At 38.2% G+C, this 26,992-nt stretch overlaps 2 protein-coding genes across 3 annotated transcripts; both read left to right on the forward strand.

Annotated features, from left to right (window-relative positions):
• The first annotated feature begins 2,747 nt into the window (after nt 1-2,747).
• LOC122085434 lies at nt 2,748-14,060 on the forward strand. 2 transcript variants are annotated; one of them, XR_006142127.1, is made up of 2 exons: nt 2,748-3,033; nt 13,612-14,060. XR_006142127.1 is itself a non-coding variant. In XM_042653866.1 (2 exons), the coding sequence occupies exon 1, from the start codon at nt 6,425-6,427 to the stop codon at nt 7,640-7,642; it is 1,218 nt and encodes a 405-aa protein (XP_042509800.1). In that variant the 5' UTR covers nt 6,332-6,424; the 3' UTR covers nt 7,643-7,703; nt 13,612-14,060. The 2 variants fall into 2 exon arrangements, 1 of the variants encoding a protein (XP_042509800.1); XM_042653866.1 differs by lacking the exon at nt 2,748-3,033 and adding an exon at nt 6,332-7,703.
• Nucleotides 14,061-21,844: 7,784 nt separating this feature from the next.
• Nucleotides 21,845-22,833, forward strand: LOC122085761 (protein SRC2-like). The gene has a single exon (XM_042654336.1). The coding sequence runs from the start codon at nt 21,885-21,887 to the stop codon at nt 22,680-22,682; it is 798 nt and encodes a 265-aa protein (XP_042510270.1). The 5' UTR covers nt 21,845-21,884; the 3' UTR covers nt 22,683-22,833.
• Nucleotides 22,834-26,992: the final 4,159 nt, after the last annotated feature.

Consider the following 26,992-nt stretch of genomic DNA (forward strand, 5'->3'; position numbering starts at 1 on the left):
GTTTTAAATGTAAGATACTAGTTCTCTGGCACATAAGGAACAAAGTAATGAGGTGATGAAACGGTACCGTATATAAGAAGACATCAAGGAAATTTCATGTGAGGAGAGAGAAATAGACACATTAAGCGTTTACAATATATGCAATACTTCAATAGTAAAGAAAAAAGGTGGTTTTTTTTTGGTGGAAAGAAGAAAAAATGTGGTTACTTGCATATAAAAAAGAGAAGTGATTATTATGATTAGAATACGACAAAAAAAAAAAATTTAAGAAACCATGACAATCACAGCCCATCAAGCTATATTTAATAGAATATATATATATATATATATAGAGAGAGAGAGAGAGAGAGAGAGAGAGAGAGAGAGAGAGAGAGAGAAGTGTGGGCTCGGGACTTGCAAGGCCTTAGCACTTTTAACTATTTTCTAAAGCGAATGAATTGTGTTAATCTCTCACATTCATGGACTAGTCATCTTCCCTAAAATGAATTTTTTTTTTCCTTTTATATATATAAAAAAAAGCATGGGTTTTCCCCGCCGCTGCTGTGGATGAATCTTGCACGCCAAGTCGCCTGCGTAGGTGTCTTTTTGCCATAAAAGTCAAAAGAGAAGCTCATCTTCATCCACAATTACACGGATGCTGATAAATCCTTCAGTCAACGGCCAAATGATTGAATTTTCAAAGTATTTTAACATATGAGTACATGGGCTACAGTTCGATTTAGATTTAGAGATCATGAACGATGTAAAGGAATAGTATAAAATTTGAACTCGATTTACATCTGTATTTGTTTAAAGGTATTTGCATTCGATTGGAGGGTATCTGAATTTGACTTCAAAAAATGCGGAAAATAATTGAATAGATAATCTATTGTAATAAAAAAAAAATTTAAATGATGATTTTAAGGGTACTTGAAGTTTCAACACATTGTAGAAAATGAGGAAAAGGGCTAAGACAACTTAGGGACAATGATTGAGAGAAAATTGTATCAGTTTGGGGAAGAGGGGAGGAAAGTTAGGGTTACACAAGTATGGGATGTAAATTAATAGCTGAAAATTTGAAATTCAATCTGCATTTGTATCCGTTTTGAGGTATCCAGATCTGATAACATCCGATATGTATTTAATTCGTTTACATCCCTACAATACTAAGGTAGATATAAATATATCATCGGCTGCAACCATGGGAGGAGAAGGAAAGTAGTAGACAAAAGCTAGGGAGGGAGGGATAGTTTTGATTTGGTTACAGATGTAATAAGTCAAAAATCCAATGTCAGTGTCATTTCACCACATAGAGAAGTAAAGGTTGAACATAGAAATTTCATGCTACCGGTGATGTGACTAGAGATTTGTCCTATCACAAACCCCCACCCCCTATTGTTTGAGTTCGATGATACCTCTCACATTGGGCATCTAATGGCACCGATGCTTATGGTGAAGGAATCTTCCTTTCCCATGGGTGAACGTAGTTTTTTTTTCTTCAATTTTTTTATATTTATCATCAAGTTAGAGTATAGCAATTATTAATTTTTTCAAAAAAAATAAAAAATTAAGAACATATGATAATATAAAGATTTGAAAATTAACAAACAATGATAGCGGCAGCCAACTAAATAAGATAATTCTTTGACAAAAAGGTTTCATGACCATTTAGGTGGTATATAATTGTGCTCGGAGAGAGAGGAGTGTGTAATTACGTTTTTACCACTATTCATTCAAAGGTTGTTAGGCACGACTATGTACATACATACATACATGGTCACGAATACTAGGATAGCCTAGTAGTGGTAGCTTCGGCTTGTGGAGCCTTCACCCAGGGGAGGAGGTCGTGGGATCGAATCCTGTCATACGCATTGTGTTTGTGTGTGTGTTCTTATTTATTTGTACCTACCCACGTACATGGTCAATAAATAGAGAGGGATAGACACGTCGATCAATTCTTCTGCAATACGTGTTGTGTTATAGGCCAACACTTGTCCCTTTTATTTTTAGGTTAACATATATGTATGGGATCTATTTGGACACAACACTGGATAATAAGCGGCATGCCCAACCTTTTCTCTATTTTTTATATATTGAAAAACTAGAATAAGTAACCAATAAGAATCGATATTGATCAGACTAAACTAGAATGGACTATCAGGTTAGATAATACTCGTGGGACTGCATGGAACATGGCTGTAAAAAATTCGGAACATAACTGTCAATATTGGCTGGATCAGAATGGTATCCATCTTGATCTTTTCAATTCTAATCCTCATGTATAGTTCAAAGGTAAAATCATAATAAAAATTAATTAAAAAAATATGAGTATATCTATCCGATCAGACTAATCCAGTTTGATATTAGAATGGTATCGGAGTTCACTGATCCTGTGACCGTTCTTGAGTTTTAGAACTTGGGCGGAGTGCATTCCTAATGATGCTGACATGTTAATAAATAAGGCCCAACTTGGGAAAGCGACATCAATAAGGGCTGGGTTGAACCGAAGAGATTGGATCCACTGCTCGTGCGATAACCTAATCGTATAAGTGAGCATTCAACATCTGTCTTTTATATTTTCAAATATACCCCTCTTCACCCTTGTAATGACAAGAAGTGAGACACGTGTTGGATACATACTCATCCATATTATCAGGGAATTGTACCAGCGGCGGACCCATTCTCTTTTTTGAATGCTCATCCTAAGTCAACATTAACGTACATAAATACCAAGCCTTACTCCTCTCTTCCTCTCTCTCTCTTTCGACTCTGCAGAGCTCTCCCCTCTCATACGTCTCAGCAGCAGCAGCAGCAGAAATTGGGGTCGAGAGGTCCGTTGGAGGTGGAAGTGAGCATCTACTCTGTAAGGCACCGCTCCAACTCCTCCACCAGCGTCGACACATGTCCAGTTTGGGAAGAGACACTTGTCATTAATTCCTCTCCTCTTCCCCGTGAACCACGATTCCAGCCTTACTCCGTCGTCTGCCTGAAACTGCATGTACGGACAGGGTAGAGAATAGAGTGGGGCCTTCATGTATAGAGGAAGAGGAGAAGGTGAGAGTTTCATTCTTTCCTGTATCTTTTTTTCTGCCCTTATTTATTTGGACTATAATTGAAAAATAATAATGTATTTTACAGTTATAAAGGGTAAAAGATGCATATAAAATTTTTATAAAACTGGTTTTATCTTGAACCAAATAAAAAATTGAAACCAAACCAATTGACTCCCTTAGATGGGGCTGCAGAAGTGTTGGGTGTGCTGGTTTGAGGGGAAGATGTCAACTACGTGGAGGACAGGATTGGGGATGATGTGGCTAGCGTTTCAAAACACGGAATCGGGGATTGAATTGAATTGAATTGAACCATATTAATTTAGATTTGATTTGGATTAATTGGTCACAAGAACCCTAGAATCGATCCTCAAATTTGGTAATGCATAAATTCTAGGATTTTTTTACCATGAATCAGCCATATTAGATCGGCCACAATCAGGATTGTCATAAAGAACTCGGATCAAAATAGATTGATTCACTAATCCAATTACCCATTTTTTAAAACTTGATGTAGTCGGTAGAGTTGATAATACCATCAAGTTTTTCTTTTCCCATGGTGAAGTGGAATTTCCTCACTAGAGCAGTTCATACCATTAAATTGGTATAGAGAGGGGTAATTTCAATCCTGTACGATACTGGGGAAGAGTTAGGCTGCGTTTGGTAGACATTCGATAAAAAATGTTTCTGACATTTTTTCATTTTACAGGAACAAGAAAACAAAATCTCCCATTTGGTATCCATAGTTTGTTTTTCCATTTTTTTTAAATAAACCGGGTAAAAAAAGAGAGGCTAAAAACAAGAAATGTTGGATTTGAGTTTCATTCCAAGACAGAATTTTGACATAGAAACAGAAAATTTTGGTTTTGACACAAAAAGTCGTTACTGAAATAGAATGACTATCAAACGCAGCCTTAGTGATGACATAAGTGTCGAATCACATATGGTGATAATGTTTTCTATTGAGAGCGTGCTGCCTAAGCTAGTGCTCCTTTGTCATGTTTGTCCCTTTCTCTCATTCTCTCTCCTCCCTTATGAAATGATATCTTTACTCTCTATTGTTGGTTGAGTGAGAGCACCCCTGAGTTCCAAATAGAGATTAAAACCGTATAGTATATTAGAGGGCAGTGATGTCATTTTATGTGAAAAAGAGAGAATTAGATACCGAAATGTAAGTATATCCTATCCCAACAGCTCAGAGAACCTTTTCCCTATTTTTTGGCACTAAAGTTTTTCAACCAGTCAAGTTCAGCCCAGCCCATGTTGAAGTTGGGGCCTAACTGATTTGACATTGTCAGCCCATTGGGAATGCACTCATAGCTTGTGGGAGGGTGATATTTCGTTGGAGTTTGGCAAAACCTCTCAAATGAAGTCAGTCTGAATCCAGACCATTTTGGTCAGGCTCAGGTGGAGACCTTTTCTACCCACATGTTAAACTCTTTTGATTTCCCAAACCACCCATCATAGTATTTGGAGGCTTGGATCTTTGGATGGGCCAGCCCTGGCCCGAGTTTTACTCAAGTCTTCTTTTCCTTTTTTTCTACTAAATAATCATAATCATTTAAAGCTTAATGGTCTGTTAATGTTATATCTTCTCATATTTTTCATTCTTTATTCTAACATATATGTGCTTAATTTTTTATTTTTTTCTATGCATTTGAGACTCTCTCTCTCTCCATTTTCTTACTTCCTCACTGTGTTCTCACATCGCTTTTTATAGTCACTCATTTTCAAGATCATGTTTCTAACTTCTAAGGTTAATTCATTATTATAATTTAATTCGATTATCTCCATTAATGAGGAGAACTCTTCAACACATATGCGCGTTCACTGGAGAGAGAGAGAGAGAGAGAGAGAGAGAGAGAGAGAGAGAGAGAGAGAGAGAGAGAGAGAGAGAGAGAGAGAGAGAGAGAGAGAGAGAGAGAGAGAAGATATGCCTAGAACTCCTACCATAATTGAAAAGTAAAATAGAAATTTGTATTCATATTTAGAATGCATGACATATTCATGTCATTTCACATGTGTACTCAAGACAACAATAGCTCTAATTCTTGAAAATGATTAAAAAAATATTTAAGAACTTTTGAGAATTAGATAAAAGGCACTTAAACATATAAAATGATTGATTTTAGAGATATGATAATATAGAGAAGATAAAACAAAATTATTTAATGGACCGACAGAACCAAAACCGCCCCTTGCTTCAATGAGAGGAGGATGGGTTATCCACATTTCATTTGATAGTTAGAGGCGAATTGAAAGCTTACTAGTGGTAATTCTATCGAATGAAACTTAGCTGTAGCCTGACTTAGCTGCAACCACTCTTACCAGCCAAGGGAATGGAATCTCAGGGGTAGGGGTGGAAAAATTCACGCAAAGTGGCTATTTTCAAACCTGCCCTTGAGATTCCATTCTCTTGACTACTACCATGGGCAAGGGTGTCAATTGGACGGTTCAGTTCGGTTTCGATCAGGTTGAATTGGTTTCGGTCTAGGAATGAGGAAGACCAAAACCAATCCGTTAAGGAACTTCGGTTTTTGGTCGGTTTCGATTTCAGTGTGGTTTGGTTTCAATTTATTTCGATTTTTCAGTATCGAGTTAATACCGATTTAGATCAGTTTATTATTGAGCTTGAACCATAATAAATCTTACATTCATAACTTATAGTGACAAGATTTGACGAAAAACACACTTTAAATTTATGATTAAATCATGGTTTATCATTTTAAGGGAAAGATAACTAATATTAAAACCAAATATTCAATGATTTGTAACAATTCCCCCTACAATAAAAAATTTTCTCACTCATATTGTGAAAAATGGATGGCCAATTCACCAATTTATAATCTCAAAATCATTTATTTTTTTATCGGTTTCATTCGGTTTGGTTTCGGCTTGGTTATTGATTGGTTCAGTTTGGATTAGTTTTCAGTCGGTCCCAACATACCTCAGTCCAAAACCAATCCAATAAGGATCGGTTTGGTTCGATTTGGCTTTTATCAGTCGATTTCTATCGATTTTATAGATTCAGGCTAGGTTTTAACACTCCTAACCATGGGGTTATAGCTACTTAGGCCATAGCACAATTTTTTCCAATCTTAATGATCCTCGGAGTAAAATAGAAATGTCTCGTACGTTACCCGCAATATGTGGATGTATACGTAATTGATAAGAGTCATTCGGCCTAAATGCTTATGAATGCTTTTCTTCAAAACACGTGTATGTGTGTCACCCTTCCCTTGCATTCTAAGTAAACCAAATGTTTCCCTGGGTAGATAGATCATAAGATGCTAAGTCAACATTAAATTAAAATAAAAACCTAAAAGGTTCCATGAACCTGATCACCCTCAGTTCTAAGTCGAAATCTTCCAATTCCTTCTCCTACCTCGCTGTGAATGGCGCTGGAGGTGATAGTGGGCATCTTATCGGCGAAGGAGCTGAAGAACGTCAACAAGCAGCAGAGCTCCTTCGGGGCTAAAGCCGTGATCTGGGTGGACCCAAACTACAAATTCTACACCAGTGTGGGACCCAGTGGCCAAACTAGTCCCAAGTGGGACGAGAAACTCGTTATCCCTCTCCTCTACCCTCTTGACTTCTCCACCACACTCTTCGTCCACATCGTCGACGCCAATTCACCCCGAGGCACCAATCCCCTGATCGGTTTCGCAAGGCTCCCCCTCAAGGAGATCCTCAATGATGTGGGTTATGGAAAGTATCACCGCCGGACCCTGCAGCTCATCCGCCCATCAGGTCGTTTGCAGGGGAAACTTGACGTCGCTATTTCCATCCGTAACTCTTGCTATCGTGCACCTAACCGGTACCATGCGGTTCGTGTTCGTTCCTCTGCGCCACCTGCCCCGCAGCGGCAGGCAAAGCCCTATGTGTCGGCAGGGTACCCACCTAACAACCCTTTACCCTATGGTCAGACGGAAAAGAAGAGCAAGAATAGGAAAGGGACGTGGTTGGCTGAAGGTGCCGTTGCAGTAGTACTAGTTGTCTCTCTCTCAGTAGTCTTGGCTCTCCTCTCTTACTTCTCAGAGCAAGAGAAGCAGCAGCAGATATCGTGGAGAGTTCCTTTGGTATTGAAAATAAGCATCTACTCGGCAAAGAACCTCAATAATGTCAACTGGCGGCACGGACGCCTCCAGCCTAAAGCCGTCGTCTGGATGGATCCAAACTTCAAATCCTCCACTAGCGTCGACTCTAGTGGCGACACCTGTCCTGTGTGGGACGAGACACTTGTCATTCCTCTTCTCTCTCCTCTGGATGACTCCACCACACTCTTCTTCGACATCGTCCACGACGACAAACCCCGCGACACCAATCCCTTGATAGGTTTCGCACGCCTCCGCCTGAAAGACATCCTCGATGATGTGGATTTTGGAAAGCCCCTTCACCATACTCTGCAGCTCAGTCGCCCATCAGGCCGTCCGCAGGGGGAACTCGACGTTACTATTGTCGTCCGCGGTTCTCCCTATCATGCGCCGGTGGTCAGGGTGGAGAATAGTGAGAAGGAGAAGGAGAAGAAGAATAAGATCGGGATGGGGACTTGGTTGGCTGTAGGTGCGGTTGCAGCGGTGTTGGTTTCGCTGGCATTTAGTGGAAGGTGTTGACTAGGTGGAGGACAAGCTAGGTCACCTTCGGAGTTCTTGCAGAGTGGAACAATGCAGTACAGTACGTACCACCGTACTACACACTAGATAGATAGATACTACAGTTCACATATATTCTTCTAAGTAACATTGATGGTAGTTGTTAAAGTCATTGACTATCGTTGCTTGAGTTTGAATATAAATCAAATTAAATGATAGAAATTTTGTATTAAAAGAGTACGAAACGCCTAAAATATCTCTACACGCAAAACCTAAGCTATTATGCAAAATAAAATCTAGTGAAAATTAAAGAATGAAAAACTAACTTATTCTAACATAGAAAAAAATTATATAAAATAAAATTAAAATATTTTAAGGGTTGGGGTTTTCTAGTCGGTCACCTCATATAAGAATTTTTTGAGGGGTGTTTTCTAGACCGTTAGATCTAGATTTCATTATGTTTTAGTGTTGATTTGAAATAAGTAATATGTATATCAATACATATACGTATTGTAGGATACAATTTATATAATTCCAATAAAAATATATTTCTAATGCATACGAATTGCTAGAACAACGAAAGAGGGAAGAGCCATGCCCCAACCGACCAATCTCTCCAGAGAACGATCAAACAACGAACTTCTTTTTACGCCGACAGGTAACTCTTATTTCCAGCTTCAATTTGTTGGTTATAAGATTCATTCCTTGAAAAGTCGGAGATAGAGGGTTTTTGATCTGTGACAGTCTCTGTTCTTGTTGTTGAGCTCTGAAACTGGTTAAATCGATTGATCTCTGAAGCTCTGAGACTAAAGTTGTGATCTGAGCCAAATTGGAAGGAAGGTCTGTTTCCAGCTTTCAAATAATCTCTTATCAAATTTAACTTCCATTCACAACTTATTCGCACTTTTTTGACAGTCCCTGATGATCGATTTCCATCTGAAAGGACCGAAACGAATGAAGTGTTTTGGTTTCTGGGAGCTTATATTTATCTTCATTTTGAAGTTCCTTTCTCCTGATTAGTCGACGGTGAGACGTGGGTTTAGCTGATCCCTGGTTAATTTATCTTAGGTTCAGTGTTTTAGACTGATGCTAGTGGAATCAGTTATATTTTTTCTGCTCACTGTATGGGAATGTGATAGGCTCTGAGTTTCAGGATCAGAACCCCATAAATAGGGCTAGAAACTTTTATGTGAAACCCATGGTTTATTGAATTGTGTTTTAGAAGTCAAAAGTAGTTTCCTCTAATTATCTTTTTTCTTCAGGCTCAATCAGTTGTAATTGTTTTGGATCTGTTTGTTCCAAACTATTTAATACCTTGACTGTTGGAGACATGGAGATAGCCTAGCCTGTCAAGGTGTGAGGATCCACAGATTCTCAATGGTCTGGGTTTGTGCCTTCTCCTTTATGCGTCAACATAAGTTGAAAGTGAAAAACTTGCTTTTGACCTCACACTTGCATGTAGGAAGCAAGGTCACAAACATGCTTCAACAAATACTTCTATGGAATCCATTGAGTGCTTGAAAAAATGTTATATTTAAAATACGTATATGCTTAAACTAGAACCAATTGGCATCTTACATTATACATGTTGAATACTATAGATTTTTCTTTGATCAAAATATATTAATTGAAAAAAATTATAGCATTGTACAACATCAACAGTCTGATCCCATTTAGTTGGGATAGGGTTATGATTGTTGTATTGTACAACATCAACAGAGGGCAAAAAATCCCTAGGGCTCAAAACTACATGGAAAAAACTTTAACAAAACCCTAAAGGAACACCCCAAAAAAAAATAAGGTGTCTTTCGCTTGATTACACTCTATATGAAAGTCATTAGCCAAGGCGTTTGCTGATCTTGGTCTCCAATGGAATGAAACAGAAACAGATAAGTCATGTGATGGATTTGCTGGACAATGTGGGAATATTTCCATGGACATGGTTGAATTACCTTCTACCATGATGTTGTCAAGTTGCACCCTGATGGGCAGCTCCAATCCCGTGCAAAGCAATGTCAACATGGTCTGTATTTTATCCTGAAATTGATGAAACATCACGGTTACATAGCAGAAATGGTCTTCTCAAATGCATACCTCATCACCCCCTTGGTACTTGGTAGTGTATTTGAGTGAACTTCTAGTTGCAAATTCAGTTGCTGATTAAGTGACCCTACACCAGATCAAATTGAGCAAGTCTATAGGGATTGAGGATGGCAGTACTTAGTACCATCCTAAGTTTCACATAGCTGCAATAGTACTGTCTTTCTTATGTATCTCTTAGTTGTCATTAGTAGGATGCTGTTTTATTGCATGGTCAAATTATATACACAATATTTCTAATTTTCACATACTGTATATGTACACTTTGCTAGAAGTCTATATGGATTATTATTTATGGACTTGAAAAATTCCACCGTTGTGTTTGACAACTCACGCATGCTGCACATATATTCAGCAGTCTATCTTGAATGCTGGCCACTTTGAAGTGGGTTCACTTTGGTAACTGGTCCCACATGTTAATTGACCTGCAAATATCCATAACTTGTAAAAAATAATAAGATGATTGCAGAATCTATTCTGCAAATAGGAATACCACTCTTAATGAAATCATGTTTTTGATAGATTCAAATATTTAAGTTTGTATCACATAATGTAAGCTAACAATCTAACATATATGTGGCTGTTTATGTTCATTTTTTTGTAAGGATAGGTGATGTTAACAATTTCCATCCATTTGAACTTTCAGGTTTCTGTCGTATTTCAAATGAGTTTATGAAGGTCTTCAGAAATTTACAAGACTGAAGAACCAAAGATTTACTCCCACATTTATGTATGCCATAGGAAATTATGTAGTTTCATTGCGATGGTTGAATGATATATGGGCATTCTGCTTTGCATAACTCTGCAGTGCTGTTCTCGGTGAAACTTATTTTGGCAATAGCTAACCTTAATCAGCCTTGACTTCCTAATTTGTTGTCAGATGCATGGATATGAGTAAAAACTCAGTTCAACTCTACTAAGCTTTATCTTGACTATAGTTAGGGTCAGTTGCATGAATCCTGTTTCACCATTCTACTAAGGTTCAACTTGGGCTGCCTGAGCTGGGTTGGACAATCAATGAATTTTGATTAGGTCCCCGAATGAGACATGACCCATGGAGTTCAAATTTAAGCTTGATTTTCTCATGTCCTTATCCAAGTTGCTCTGAAACACACTTATTTAAATCCATATTAGTTAACCCCTATCACCACTTCAAGTAGGCTGTATCACCACCCTTCCCCTTTTACCACCTTCAATTTGCACCAAATCTCCCCCTTCTCGCTAGTGCATTTGCCGTCTCTATTGCACATATCTGAATCTCAATCAAACTTTCTTCATTTTTTTTTCCTGTTGCACATATCTGAATCCATGGCTCTGTTTTTGCTCATCTATTTTGTGTTGGATGCTTTTAATTTCTTTTCTAGGTAATTATTACTTAAGATTGATTCTCTTCCGAACAGAACTTAACCACATTAGTGGATTTATTTTTTCTTAGCTTGGGGGCTATCCTCCAGTGCAATGTTGAAAGATCAACAATGCCAGCATGCATAATTGGGTTCGAGTGTGAGAGTGGCTATTTCATGCAAAAAATGTTGAAGCTTAGGATCACCTGTAGTGTATGCCTACCAGGAGACTGATGTCACAACAGGGTCCACTCTGTGTGTTTTTGAAAGAATATGATTAAATATTAGGTCAATTCATGTTCGATGGGTCTATAATGTTAGTGAGGACTCAGGCATTTAGTTTTGAGAAGATGAATGATGAGAGGATGGTATATTTCTTAAATTTACCCACGTTTGTACATGGTTTGTAAGCATAGGGATTATGGCTAACCAGGTATTTGAAGTAGTTAATGCCTTAAGGGCTTAATTTCCTGTGTACTGATGTTCAGGAGAGCTTTACTTGACTTTGAGATTGCCTAGAGTGCAAACCATCTCGAGTCTGCAAACTATTTATATTAATGTCATGTCACGTAAAAGGAGATAAAAAGATGGCATTCAGTCAATATTTCTGACAGGGCTATTATTTGGAAGTGCCTTGCTCCTCCAGGGTTGCTATTTTTGCTTGGAGTCTGTCCTTAACAAGTCAATTACCTTAGTCACAAGTCAATCTAGTGTTTTGAAATAACCTAGAGGGGGGGGGGTGAATAGGTTATACTAGTGGAAATGAACTCTTTTCAATGTATAGGTCCCAAGTGTGATTGCAAGTTAAAAAAGATGCTGAATAAATAAAATAGGCACAATCACAAAACACAAGATTTATAGTGGTTCGACTCAATCCGAGTCTAGTCCACTCCCTACAAGAATTCTCTTGTAAGGTATTCCACTAATTCTCCCTTTCAATATGGTAGGTAGGGAAGAAAACCTTTACAATCTTTTTCACGGATAAGAGTATCCTTATAAATCCCCTTTACAGGCAGAGAGGTACATTTACAATCTCCTTTGTAGGTAGAGAGACACCTTACAATCTCCTTTAAGGTGGAGAGACACCTTACACTCTTTTAAGGATAAGAGGATCCTTATAATCTCTTAAAGAGAGAGGGTCTGTACACAAGCCTAAGTACAGTCTAGACTTAATGTAAAATAGAAAATGGAGAAGTGGAATAAAAGAGGATTACCTCCAGTATGGTGCAAATGAAATATGCAATGATGATAGAATGAATGCACCTTTTGAAGTCTTCTTGATGCTTGTAATGTAAATTCCAATATGTAGATGAAGACTTGTAGATGGTCTTGAGTTCCTCTTGAATGTAAAATGAAGAACTTGAACTCAAGAGATGGTGTAGACCAATTCTCACTTCTAATGCTGAAAATAATACTTCTCCAAAGTTGAGATTGATTGTTAATTAATGAGTAGCATTAGAGGTATTTATAGGTGAGCTTAGGAGAGCATTTTAGGCAGTAAATCTCACTTAAACGGTCACATTCTAGGTCCACCGGTGGACCTCCATCGGTAGTCGATCGACTGTCTATGGTCTCCGACAGTTCCGATTGATCGGGGCTTCCAGCCGGTCGACCGCCAACATGACAGACTATTTTGACAGAATGCTGTCATACTAATTAGTCGTCAGTGTTTTGATCATAACTTTTTGGTCTGACCTTGGAATGACCTAAAATTAGTTGCGTTGAAATTGTGACTCGATTTTCTACAACTTCTATGAAGGTTTCATCTCCTGATATTGACTCTAAGATTATCCAAAATACCCTTAAGTCAGATAAATGTGGTTTTCACAGAATTTCACTAGAACACATTTTTTCTAATATGTTTCTCACCACTTAGAAACTCTCCATACTTGGTCAAGGTATGATCTATGGTCATTCTAGTATGATGCAATGCACATGCATGTGATGAGTGCATATATATATATATATATATATATGTGGAAGTTTCAAATTACATTAAAAAGAACAAATCTATTATAGTGGTCTTCTTCTTCACTTGAACCTTCCACTCTTTGGCACTTCATCTTCTTTTCTTTTTGTTTGCAATTCCATGTCTTTGAGCTTCATGTCTTGACATCTTGAAGCTTAAATTCTTATGATATCTTCTTCAAGCATTGATGCCAACTTGTTGATACTCTTCATTTGATGACTTCAATCTTCATTTCATTCACCAAATTCGATCTTTGATATGAAATCTCTACAAAACAATACTTGAAGGAAAATTGTGACATACCTTCATATATTTGTTATCATCAAAACCAACTATAGGAGTGTGGGCATATCCCTAACATGTTTTACCTTGTTTTCACATGTGTTTGCTTCTTTGTTTCCTTGAAAGGAGGAAAAATATAATTAAAATATGGTGTTTCAAATTGATCACATGTTCACATGTCATGTTTGCTCAAAGTCAGTTTATGACATGTTAAGAGTGGGAAATTACAGGATGTGCTTCTATATTATTGCTTGGCTCTCAATTTGTGGTGACCTATATGATCCATGGTTTTGTAGGGAGTCCTCAAGAATCAGAACTACATGGATTGTATCAGGGCTTGTAGGAAGTGAAAGAACTGGGTGGACATGCATAATGGAATGGATTGATTGTCAAGAGGTGATATGTTGGCTGATGCTGGGATCAAGGAAGGGATGGCCATGGGAAATTTTTACTTTGACATTTCAAAACTGATGGAATCTTTTATTTTTGAATGTATAACGAAAAAAGATAGACAAATAATTTTCCATTAGGTCTTCAGACCGAACACCTACAATCTTTTTTTTTTTTTTTTTGGTTCTGTCCTTTATGTTGAATACCTCTTTCTCTAGAGTTGAATTCAAAAGAGTTATATTTTTTTTTTGCAATTACTTCCTATTTTGGGTGGTTATTGCGTGGTTGTTGCATAATAGAGTCATGTTTTCTGATATTAAGTCTGATCCATTTGACATAATGACTTTGATCTTCAGATGTGTTCATTATTTTGATATCTTTATGTCTTTTCCATATAATAAAATGCCTTTTGCTCTTCATGTTGTGAATCACGTCTTTGCTAGATTATCAAGGACTTTAAGGAAGTGGTAAGCCAATGATTATTTGTGATGGGAGTTAGGACCTACATTATGGGCCTTCTTCAGTGTTATTTCATGGCACAACTTTTATTATAGCCTCTGAATTGTGTTGCTGCAAGTTGTACACAGGAGTCATAGATCAGGGGTCTCCTTCAAGGATTATAGTGTGTCAGAGAAAAGAACTGTAATTTTGGTGGCTGATAGCCAATGTGTGTCGACTAAGGAAATTGATCCAAATGTCGACTTTAATGGATCCTACGATGCTTTCTCTATTATCGTAGAAAAGTAAAGACTATAACTAGCGTTAAGGGCTATTTTAAAGGAAAATTCAATAATTTGTTTTTGTTTTTTTGTTTTTTGTTTTTTTGTTTTTTGTTTTTTTTGTTTTTTTGTTTTTTTTTTTTTTTTTTTTTTTTTTTTTTTTTTTTTTTTTTTTTTTTTTTTTTTTTTTTTTTTTTTTTGCAATTGTCATATGTATTGATATGTTAACTAAGGGAATTGCTTAAATGCCAACCCGAGTGGACACTTTGATGCATTCTCTACTACCCTGGTAATATCAAAAAAAAAAAAAAAAAATTTTTAGTTTTAGTGAAGAAACTAGAATATTTGTTTTTTTTTTCTCCCAATTGTCATACGTATTAATTTGTTATCTAAGGGAATTATCTAAATGCACTCTGCAGATACTTTGATGCTCTCTTCTACGCCTGGTAAAAAAAAAAAAAAAAAATCACAAAACAGATTTTTAATGAAGAAACTAGAATATTTTAGTGGAAGAGCATTATCAAAGCTAGTATCAAACAATAATTGCCAGTAAGGTAGCGATTCCTTCATTCAAAACTATTCTACCATCCATATTTCAGACTGACTTGTTACGCTTGACATTCCTTTTGAAAAAACGTTAAAGCATTAATAGATGAAATTGATTTTTCATCTTTGTTATGAAAAGGGATCCGTATTTCTCATACATTTTAACAATTGGCTACCATGTTTTTTTCTTTTTCTTTTTTGCCACATTTTTATTTTTTAATTGTAAACACAAATGGATTTTTATTACAGATAACTTGACCTAGTTTGTTGGAGTCTTTTGGCCATCTAAGCATTGACGTGCCATCTAGGGGAACTGATCCAAACGCAGCCCCAAGTAGATCTTACGTTGCCTCCTCTATGATTTCATTAAAATTAAATAATTATTAAACACCAATCAAATTTTGTTTGGAATACACTGTAACTTAAATGCTCTTTTATTCTTCCTTGCTTGTCACATAAGTTAGCATGTCAAAAAAATTTATTGATCAAATGTTCTAACTTGAATAGAATTGATGTTGCCTTCTCTAAGATATTAAATACAATTTTTTATTTCATAAGATAAACCAATGATTTTTCCTACAAAGTCAAGTCTCCACATTGAGAAGGCAATGCCAACGAATACATACAAGCTTTGATAGCCTTGATAAATCCTTTTCAAATGAATCAAATATATTCCAAGATCTTAGGCCACCTTAAGAAAAGAAAATGTACATGTACATTGTGATACAACAAAATAGATCTTTAAAGCAATTAAAATCAAAATCATCTCAGTTAATTTACTCCGTTCAAACAAAATTTCAGAGAGAGATAGATCTTGTCCTATAAAAAAAAAAAAGAGGAAAAACCAACATTTCAAATCCTGATATCTAGAGAGACCTATTCTCCAAAAAAATAGAAAGCATATTGAGCACCAATAAGGTTTTCAAAGAAACAATTTGCCCTAATTTTTTTTGTCTTATTTCTTTAGAGAACCAATCTATATCTTGTGACCTAAGTGGGTAAGAAAATTAAACTTAATAACAACTAATGAATCTTGATGGATTCGAACCACCATTTCTTGGGAATTCCCCAAGTGCTCTACCTTTTTGAGCTAAAGACTCATATAAGTGGTGAAATTTATGATCTGTAACGTTATTTTATTCATTGCATTGTATGAAACCAAATCATGTCTCCTCACATGATCATCCATGATCTATATCCCAAGTAAGAATTAACAGTAAAACATCCATGATCTATTCATCCATTGAATGCAACAACTCCAAATGCAACCACACATGATACATCTCATAAAGAAATTGACAGCCCCTTTCATTCGCAAATTTCAAAGGGACTCCCATGTAATTAGCGCAATGCAAACAACCTCTCAACATTCTCGACAGATTTTAAAGATTTTAATATGGAAGTGCATTTACTCAACTTATAGAGGCAGCAATTTATCTCAACTTATAGAGGCACAATGCATTTACTCATAATCATCAATGGATAATTCATATTTGTGAATTAGTGTCAAACCAAATACAAAAATGAAGAAGCATCAATAACTCAACAAAATATGCCTAGGCAGAGCTCCTCACTATTTCTTAAGCCTGAACAGAGCTTCAAAATCTAATATCTTTAATCAGTTGCAAGCTGAAAGCAGCAATTTTTTTTTATAATAATAATCAAGAATTTTGTTAGAGAGAGTCAGAGAAAGTGAAAGAGCAACACATAGTACAATAACAACAACGACAAAGATCCTGTTTACAAAAAAGCAACACTCAATCGTAGGAACCTGTTAGAGACAATTCACATTATACCTGTTAGCTACTACTATTGTTGAGCATGGAGATTATCACCAGCTAGACACAAGGACTTGATATTTGACAACAAAATCTCTTAGGTGTAAAAATGAATATCAAGTATTCAAGGAAATTCTCCTCAATGATGAAAGCATAAAATGTTGAAGATAATATACTAGATTATTTTTCGACTGAAATAGCTTTCAAATACATGATCATGTCTAACCAAAAAGATAGACTTCCTTCAGGAAAATACAATACCAGGCCAAGAGATGAATATGCGTGAGAAACTTCAATTCCGTAAGAAGAAAAATGCCTTGAAATCTCTATAATAATGGTTAAAAATAAGAAAGATAGTGCTTTCCAGCCAGTTCATGGCAAAGGAACTGATTGATCCAATCTTCCAAGCTAAAACTCATATCCAGCCTAAGTACAGTGCCGGTGACTGAACTTGTATTTAACAAGGGAATATATAGAATAATCACAGATTGTGCAGATATAAGCATGATCTTCTGAATCCAACAATGGGCTACATTCTCCATTAGAATATATCAAAAAAGTAGAATATGCGGCAGCATTCCAACCAGGATTGATACAGGAAAAGAGCATTTCCGATACTTCCACAAGAGGGAGAAGAGCCAGGCCGAACTTGTTAGGGGCTGACTCCAGCAAAACTGTGGGCTTAACTTAGCTAGTCTTTATTTAACTTAAGTTGTTTATTTAAATAAGATTTCCCCTCACTTTGCATGAAAAGGATCCCTTTTCTGATTATGTTTCTTCATGTTGCTTAACAATAGGAGTTACTTTCCTAGTCAGATTAGGATTAGTCTTTAGTTTTCTCTTTAAAAAGATTGTTTAAAGATTGTAATGGCCATTGGTTCAGACAAGATAACAGATTAGTAAGAGTATTGAGTTATTCCATGGAGCTGTGCGATTCAGTCATGGGTGGGAAACCTTGGTGAAAAGCTGATCCTGTTTGGTGGGAAGCCTTATCTATCTATCCTTCTTTCTTTGTTCTGTTTTATTCGCTGACAAGGTATTGGTTTAATCCTCTTTTGGTTGACCTTGCTGGATAATAAATTCTCTAATTTGACTCAATAGCATCATATTTCAATCCATTAATGATCCTTTTAATATGCTTTGTTGTTTCACAATATTAAAACTCCCAGTCAAAGTCTGTGGTCAACCTATTTTCCCTCCTATTTCCTATAGGATCTCTTTAATCACCTGCAATTGATTTATTCATTGGATCAGGCTGAAACTTGGAGGCATTCAAGGCCTCCCCCTAAAGAGACCTTCGACTAGGGGTGTCAATCGGTCGGGCCGGTTCGATTTCGGTCGGGCTTAATCGGGCTCGAAGACTTTCAAAGGCTACACCGTGTCTGCCCATTTAACTAATCGGGCTTAGTAATTGAGGGCATGGTACACTTTATATTTGGTCGGTCGGTCTCGGGCTATAATTGGGCTACCTTAATCGGGCCTTAACCGGGCTACGGACATGTTTAATGTTAAACGGGCTTTAACCGATTTTTAAACGGGCCCTCTTTAAAATGTGCTATTATATTCCGGCCCACTCATGCAAGCAAAAAAAAATGACAATAAATCAATAAATGATACCAAATATAACCATTATTTAAAATGTGAACATGTCTTTACTTTTTAGTTTTTATTCTTTAATTTGGGGGGTAAAATAGGTATTTTACAATCATTAAAGGGTCGGGCCAAGTTGGTGCACAATAGGCCGGTATCGATCGGGCGTTATTCGGTTGGTCTCGGTCGGGCGCCCGACGGTCCAAGTAGCAAAACCGAGACCGACCATTTATAAATGGGCTGGGCTCGCCCGACACGTTTAATAAACGGTCTGGGCCGGGCCGATCTATAAATGGTCGGTCCCGATAGATTTAATCGGGTCGGGCCACTAATTGACACCCCTACCTTCGACCACAGTTTAGTGGGGATTTTATTCTATCATAAATCTCCTAAGTTTCACTGTTTTTAGATTCAGATCTAAATATCCTTTAATTACTTTAAATTTGGCAATTAATTTTGACCCATATTTTTGGAGATTGAATATCCCACTCCTGGACTTTGTGTTTTAGATTTAATTATATTTTAGTTACCTTCAATCTGTTCATTGAATCAATACTATCTTATGAAGACCATCTCCACTATTTATTTGTGATCAACTGTCAAAATTTGACCTTCATCAGAGAATGTTGTGTTTCATTGACATTTTTAGTTGACCTTTTGACTTTAGAGCCTATTCAGGAGGTGTTTAGCCTGAACCTAGGGTCAATCCAACCTACCCCTCGCCAAAGATTGATCTACATGTTTCACTAAAACTCATGGACTAATGTTTCGAAAAAGTGTGCTATAGAAAATCCTACCACTTAAGTGAAAGAAGTCTAAGCAATGCCTGAGTAGTTATGTTTGGAATTAAAAACCAGTGAGCAGCTTGCTTGATTACTCAAATTCTAAAACTGACTGTACTCAAAATCTACAACCTCTTAGGATTTCTTTTAAATAAAAATTAATCTTGTCGATGCAGGAAATTTTTTTAAAGAAAATTATCAGTTTTGCACTAAAGGCCCTATATAGACCATCCAAATTTGACTAAGGCTGGACTAGCAATTGATTTCAATCCCTCATTTTGAAATAGTATATATGACACGATTTGGCTCCTTGTCCATAACACTGCAATTTCCTATCCCCTTACATAGCGAAGGAGATGACACTTTTAATAAATAGTGTATGTTCCTGAGCTGCATCGCGGTTTGCAAGACAGGTGTTATCACAAACATGTGGCAGCTACAGTGCGGAATGCAACATCACCGTCTTTTCTGTTATAAAGAGCAAGAGATCGGGTTGGATTCACGTTGATTTGGTCTTTTTCCATGTAAATTCCTGTGGGCACGACAGAAGAAACCGGGAAAAAAGATGCTTGAAGACAAATCAGGCTGTGAAATTTTAAGCAGCCTGACCTCTACATGTTCCCTCTGTGGAATGGTATGCAATGAAGCCCAAAAAGTGTGAAGTTTTTTAGAACATGAGAATGGCCTTTGAAGTTTGAACAGGAGAATCCCATTCCAACAGGCAATGTATCACACAACTCATTAGAAAGGGAATCCATGATAAATTTTCCCGTTTATTCATCATGCAAACCAGCAAACAAAGATGAAGGAATGATTACGACTAAGACGATCAGACATAGAAATTGAATGATTCAATTAAAAAATAAAATGACCAACCGTTTATCCAATTAAAAAACGAAGTAGTTCCAAATCAAAGCAAATCTGATCCTTATTAGATAGCTACCCAATGTTGTTTAATAACCAGAACAAAATAATCCAATCGTATGAACTACATATAGCCCATCAAGCAAATTGAAACAATAAAAAATGACAGCCAAAGCCCTACCAAACTTCCATTAACAAACCTCAGAGCATGAAGAAACCCTAATTTGATAACCAAAAACTTCAAATTGCTAAGAAATCAAAGTGAAATGGTAAATAAGCAGAAATAGAGCATCCAATGAAGCATCGGATAGACTTACCTTATAGAGACACACTAACTAGATGAAAAACAATCGAAGGGTTATGTGCATGTTCATAGTCAAGCACACCACGAGTGACGCATCTTCGATCGTCGGAAAACTGACTCGTAGACGGATTCTTTCTTCTTCTTTTGTTTTTCAGTTTTGGGTTTTGGGAGGATTTAGTGAGACTAGAGATTACTATGGCGGCTATTATGCAAGGAAACAATCGACGCCGAAAATAATCGATGGCGCAGTTACGGCCGGCGATGTACATACCAATTAAAAGGGAAGAGTAGAAGATCTCTAAGAGATAAAGAGGTTATCAAAGAAAAAAAAAAAACATGACTGTTGCAGGGAGGGAAAATGGGTTTCCCAATCAGGAGGTCAGGGATGAAAGTGTAGAAAACAAAATACGGTTTAGCGTATTGGAATAGGGTATGGAAAGTTGAAACTAAAATACTTAATCCAACGATTCAGGATTAAATATTCTATTTGAAAGGATAGGATCACTCCCGACCATGGACTCCCTTATCTGCTTTGCCGACCAGAAAAACTTTTGCCATATTTTAAAATTCGTGTACAAAATTAAAACTAAAACCCTAAGATGCAAACATAAATGAAATAATGAGAATAAATATAAAATAAAACTTAAAAAATTATCAAAAACATGTGAGACCTATGGGGGATGTTTATAAAACTTTAATTAACTCATCCAATTTGTTAGGGATCAAAATAATGTAAAAGCCTACATTAAATAATTTATATAATGCAAGAATGATGAATCTGAAAAATTGCAAAACCTAAGAAGACAATTAGGTTAAAAAATATAAGAAGATTACATATGTGAGTTAAATATTTGGACTGTTTACCAAAAGAAGTTAAATATTTGGACCAACACAGGTGGACTAGGAAGTTACAACTGCCCAACATGTGGGTAAGGAATAAAGATGGTCTCCACCAGAACTTGAATAAAATGGTCTGAGTTCAAACTTGCATCATTTTTTTATATTGGGTTGTCATTTTGGGCCAAGTCTCGAGTCTCTCGACACACTAAACCAGAAAATGGATTATCAGATAGATAATATTATTAATGCAAGCCGTAATTGGATTTCCAATGAGAACATTTTTGTACGTTCTTGGTCCATGGATATGGAATTCATTATCTCTATATGCATTTAATAGATTCTATATCCATGACCAGGGTCATAGGAGAGTTCTCTTACATGAACTTGATCCATTTCTAAACTGGACTCACTCGGTTTAGGACTTTTTTTCTTAAGTAGTTGTTGGATTCAGATACTCTCTAGTGCCATTGGACGCTCAACCAGTGTCCATTCAGCTGTTGATATAACTTAAAGGTGTGCGTCCATGTATTGGAGTGTGTATCCAAATCCTCTAACCGTTGGATGCACATTGGGACTTGTCCTATGAAAATCCCAAATCTACATAGAAAGTCTACGTAATCCATATATAAATATGTCGTGACCCCCAGTAACCACCACATCTCTTTCCTTTGGTCTTTGTTTTTAAGGGGTTACTCTTCTCTCTCTCTCTCTCTCTCTCTCTCTAAAGTCCCCTACGTAGCAGAGTAGCAGGAGAAGATGGCGTCGAGAGGTCCATTAGAGGTGAAAGTAAGCATCTCGTCGGCAAAGGACCTCAAGAACGTCAACTGGCGTTACGGAACCCTCCAGCCTTACGCCGTCGTCTGGTTAGACCCAAAATCCAAATTATCCACCCGCGTTGACCCCAGCGGCGACACCTCTCCAGTATGGGATGAGACACTTGTCATCCCTCTCTACCCTCCTCTGGAAGACCGCAAAACACTTTTCATCGACATCGTCCACGCCAATGCAACCGGCGACACCAAGCCCTTGATCGGCTCCGCCCGTCTCCGCCTCAAGGAGATCCTTGATGATGTGGGTTTTGGACAGCCACTGCACCGTACTCTGCGGCTCAACCGCCCATCAGGCCGTCCCCATGGGAAAGTCGAGGCTAGTATTACAGTCCGGGATCCTCGCTATCGTGAACCGGACCCGTACCCGTACATTGCTGCACCCTATGCGGTTCCTCCCTCTGTGCCTGCTTACGGTTACTCATATGCCCCACAGGCGGCAGGAGGGTACCCATCCTACGACTCTGGGCCCTACGGGCAAGGTGGGAGTGGATATGCGGGGAGGGTGGAGAAGAGTGAGAAGAGTAAGAGTAAATATGGGGTGGGGACGGGTTTGGCTGTAGGTGCGGTTGCAGGGGTTCTGGGTGGGCTAGCAATAGCGGAAGGTGTTGACTACGTGGAGGACAAGATCGCCGATGATGTGGCCGAGCGAGTTGAGGATGGTGACGGCTCGGATCATGGCGGATATGGCTATGATGATGATGGATGTGGTGGCGATGACTACTAAACTCTTTTTTCGGTTTGGCGGGTCGGTTCGGGTCTTCTATTATGACTAGTATTCCTGGGCGGGTGTTTTTTTAGTGTTTTCGTGTCTCATTTGGACTCGATCTGAAACCGTTATGGATCGGTCCTCAGATTTATTGTTAGTTTCACTTTATCTAATTGGAAAGTTAGGTTTTTCGATTCAACTCATCTTTTAAAAAATTTGGTGACTCGGCCGGATCAAACCTTATCGAGGCGAGGTATATTTTTCTTATATAATTCAAATATAATAAATATAAGGAATCACATATCCACGCCTTTTGAGTTTATACCATTGCAAACTTGTTCAATAGTAATTGTAATAGTGAGGTGCATATTTTAACTAAAGAGGCTGTTGTTCTAGGTTTGTATGGAGTTTGGTGGGTTAATCTCCCAATTTTCATTGACCGTCCTCTCAAGTTGGAGGTCACACTCTCGTTTCTCAACATTTTTTGAATAGGATTGATCGGTGGATGCATTACTCCACCTTTTCTTAACAAAAGATAAAATTACCTCACAAGAGAGAAACAAATGTAGTTCATGATTAACATTGTTATAACACATTTCACATTTTCCTATCAAATGCACTCATCTACCTTGAAGGTTATTTGCAATTAATAACTTATCTAATGGCATAACCATGCAATAACCCTAATTAAGAGGTTGATCCATTGATGAATTGTCATGGGTAAAACGTCTTACTTGTATTTGAATCACCTTGACAGCCCCTTTGGGACCACTCACATCAGGATTAATTTGATTTTCTAATTAATACCGCTAATGATCTGATCTAGTGATTGTGGGTCAGCTGGACCCGGGAAATAAAACCCTCATTAATAAATGAATAAATCTATAGTACTTGAAATTTATACCATTAGCATATAACAAGAGACACTTGGCATCTCGGGCACTTTCATTTGCCATGTAAGATCGTTTGTGAAGGGCTGGAGTTGGAGCTAAAGTGTTAGACTGAGTTGTGTTGTATTTATCATGTTGGACAAGTCCAACTTGGACTCTAGTTATAAGAAAAGGATCCTCTCCAATTCTTTCCAACCTCTTACATGTATGCTTGGAATTGCATACTCTCAGGTATTGGACTGTGTGTATGCAAGATGTTAGGAGGGAGTTGAAGAGGATCTGGATTTGAAAATGATAGTGTAGACATTTCTACTAGTGTTAATCCAAAGCCCTTATCGATTCAACGGATTTTCCAACCATTTAAAGACCATTTTGGTCTACATCGATTAGCAAAGGTGTCAGGCTTAGGCCCAACCTATTTATAAACAAATAGTACACGGTACAAGGGGGTAAGGCTGATAGGCGCTCGATCAACCCAGCCCATTTACAAACTTGACCATTTATATGTATATTTTGATTTTTTTTTTAATAAGATAGAATAGAGTATATATTGATATTTATCAATTATTGAATGTGATTACATGTAATATTTTTTCCAAATTGTTGATGATTTAATAAATATATTAAATTTTATTAAATCTGAAACAATAATTAAACATTGTTTAAGGTCGGTTTAAAACTTATTATTGGTCCATCAGCCCGTTTAAGACCTGATTAGCCCGATTAGGAGAAGCTCGATTAAAACCTAGAATCCATCCAAACTCAACACAAGATCAACTCATTTCTTAAATATACATATTATGATGCAAGGATATAGATCATTGATACGGCCAAATTGATTGCCCATAAGGTAAGAACATGTGGTATCTAAGGAAAGGACACGTGCCGCTCACCTGTTAGAGGCTGCAAGGAGTCTGACCGCGTCAACCGCGTGAAGAGAATATTCCCCATGAAGGGGATAAGACGTATTCTAGTAGGACTCGAAGAGGAAAGGAGGCGGATCCGAGGAAGACTCCTTCAAGGAAAAGAGAAACCCTAAACCCTAAGGACTATAAGAGAGGGCCCGAGCGGAGGAAAAAAGGTAAGCAGAAAAAACCACACCATTACCCTTGTGAAAAGCTGTGCGGTTGATCTCTAACTTGGGCGTCGGAGGACTAACCCCGGATAAACATCCGGACCTCTGCCTTCTGTATTTGTGCAGGATCAGCTCATACGGATTTTTGGCAGCAATAGATTGGCGCCGTCTGTGGGAAACGACAGTAATGGTGGGGAGAACCTACAATTATAGGAACACTAAAGCAGCGTCGAATATAAACATAGGGGAGGAGGAACCTTCAGGAGGGCTCCCTCCCTCGATGGAAATCGGATGAGAAAGGGGAAACGATGATCGGGAAGGTTTCCCGAGAGACCAGCGTTTGATCGAATATTCGGTGAGCGGAGATAGTAATCCTCCACCCCCTCCTGGAGTGCAAGAATATGTGACAAGGGAGCAGTTCGAAGCCCTCTAGGAGAAATATGACCGAATGGCCGAGGTAATGAAGGAGGTCTCCAAAGCTGTCTCTCAGAAGACCGATGGAACACCACGAGGCCCCCATATCCGGCCTGAGAGAGCTTGAGACGAGGACCAGAGCAGTACATAATCGATAAGGTCCGGACATAATCCTCGAAACCGAGCGATAAGGGAAAGTCCTGCACCCGGGGGAAGGATGCGATGTGCCGTCGGGGCCAGACATGGGAACCACACCAAAGAGATGAACAGAGACACAAGGACTCGGGTTGAAGCAGATGATCTTAGACCTGAAAGATGAGATCAGAAAGGTGACAAAAAACCAGACGGGAGCTCGTGAGCCAAATCTCACTAATGAGACGGCTCTAGCTGATGAGGTCATGAGGGACCCGCTCTCGATCGACTTTTACCTGCCAAAGTATGACACCTACGACGGGTCTGGGGACCCCGTCGATCATCTGAAAGGCTTCAAGGTCGCTATGCAGTTCCATCGAGTCTCGAAAAACATTATGTGCCGCGCCCTGCCATTGACGTTTAGAGGAGCGGCAAGGCTATGGTACAACCATTTGCTGACGAAGTCGATCCACAGCTTTAGCTATTTAAGTTACTTCTTTGTGAAGGGATTCTCCAGTAGCCAACCCCTTCAGAAGACCACGTTGAACTTGACCAACGTCAAGCAACATGAAGGAGAATCACTGCGAAACTACATGAAGTGTTTCTAACAAGAGAAGATCACGATCAGAGGTCTGGACCCGAAAGAAGAGTTCACAGCCCTGCTGGGAGGCGTCAAGGATAAGGAGATGAAAAGGTCTTTGACGAAGCATACACCGAGGAACCTGGCCGAGTTGAGAGCTCGGTGCGATAAGTACATCCAGATGGAAGAAACCCTTCATGCCGATGAAGAAGCTGAAGGGAAGACGGGAAGGAAAAGGATCTCAAGGGGCGATGAGAAACCTTCCGAAGAAAACAAAAGACGAAAGTCCGAGCGTAGTCGGGCACCCAGTCTATGATACCCTACTTTTTAAACCCTGTATAATTACACGGTTGACTTGGTTTAACCATGCAAGACCCGAACCGGAGAGGGTTAAGGCTTCCTTATGGACTATGATGGCAAGGGTGACTTTGAACACCGGTTGGCCAAACAAGTCCTAGTCAGTGCCCGAGGAGACGGGTGTACCCAAGCCGTGTACATGCACATATCATAAGGCCATGTACGGATAAAGCTGGTATGTAGCCGTATCCTAAAGTGCATACGTATAATATACCTTGTGCAGAGACTGAGATTTATGCCGAGAGTCAAATTCCACCAAAATCCCACTTGTTGGCCAATTTTTGACCCTCAGGTGGGCAGTCACAGGTGGGCGCATCTGCCCACCTGAGTGACCCACCCATGTGCTACTAATGATTTTAAGAAAGTATAAATAGCATTATTTGTGTTTTTCAATATCTCATTTATTACACGGAAAGTTGGTGAGAAGATTTAAGATGAGAGAGAAGAGAAGGGAGAAAAGAGAACGAAGAAGAAGAAAGGGGAAGGAAGAGGAAGAAGAAATGGATTTAAGTGGCGCCAAGGTTTGATCTTCCCATTCCGACGCCGGAAGAGTGATCTCCAACACGAGATCTACGTTTAGAGGTGAGCGAAGGCTATGTTCCTTAAACTTTCACCATACCCAAGTAAAACCCTTGATTTGGGTAGAGTTCCTTGAGGTCTTGTAAATCCCCCTTGAGATGATGAATCTAAGGTTTAATAGATGATCTATGTGTTGATTTTGAAGGATTTAAAGAAGTGTTTATAAGGTTGGAGAAGCATTGGTGATTTGAAGTGATTTTGGGGTTTTAAATGAGTTCTTGAGCAAAGAAGGTAAGATGGCTTTTCATTCCTTAAATCTAACCTAGATCTAGGTTAGAATCATCTTATGAGACCTTGAATG

This window comes from Macadamia integrifolia, chromosome 8, assembly GCF_013358625.1.
Source record: "Macadamia integrifolia cultivar HAES 741 chromosome 8, SCU_Mint_v3, whole genome shotgun sequence".
NCBI lineage: Eukaryota > Viridiplantae > Streptophyta > Magnoliopsida > Proteales > Proteaceae > Macadamia > Macadamia integrifolia.

What these genes read in the sequence shown, in the direction of transcription:
- LOC122085434 (XM_042653866.1), top strand. Translation starts at nt 6,425, where the DNA reads ATGGCGCTGGAGGTGATAGTGGGCATCTTATCGGCGAAGGAGCTGAAG.
- LOC122085761 (XM_042654336.1), top strand. Translation starts at nt 21,885, where the DNA reads ATGGCGTCGAGAGGTCCATTAGAGGTGAAAGTAAGCATCTCGTCGGCA.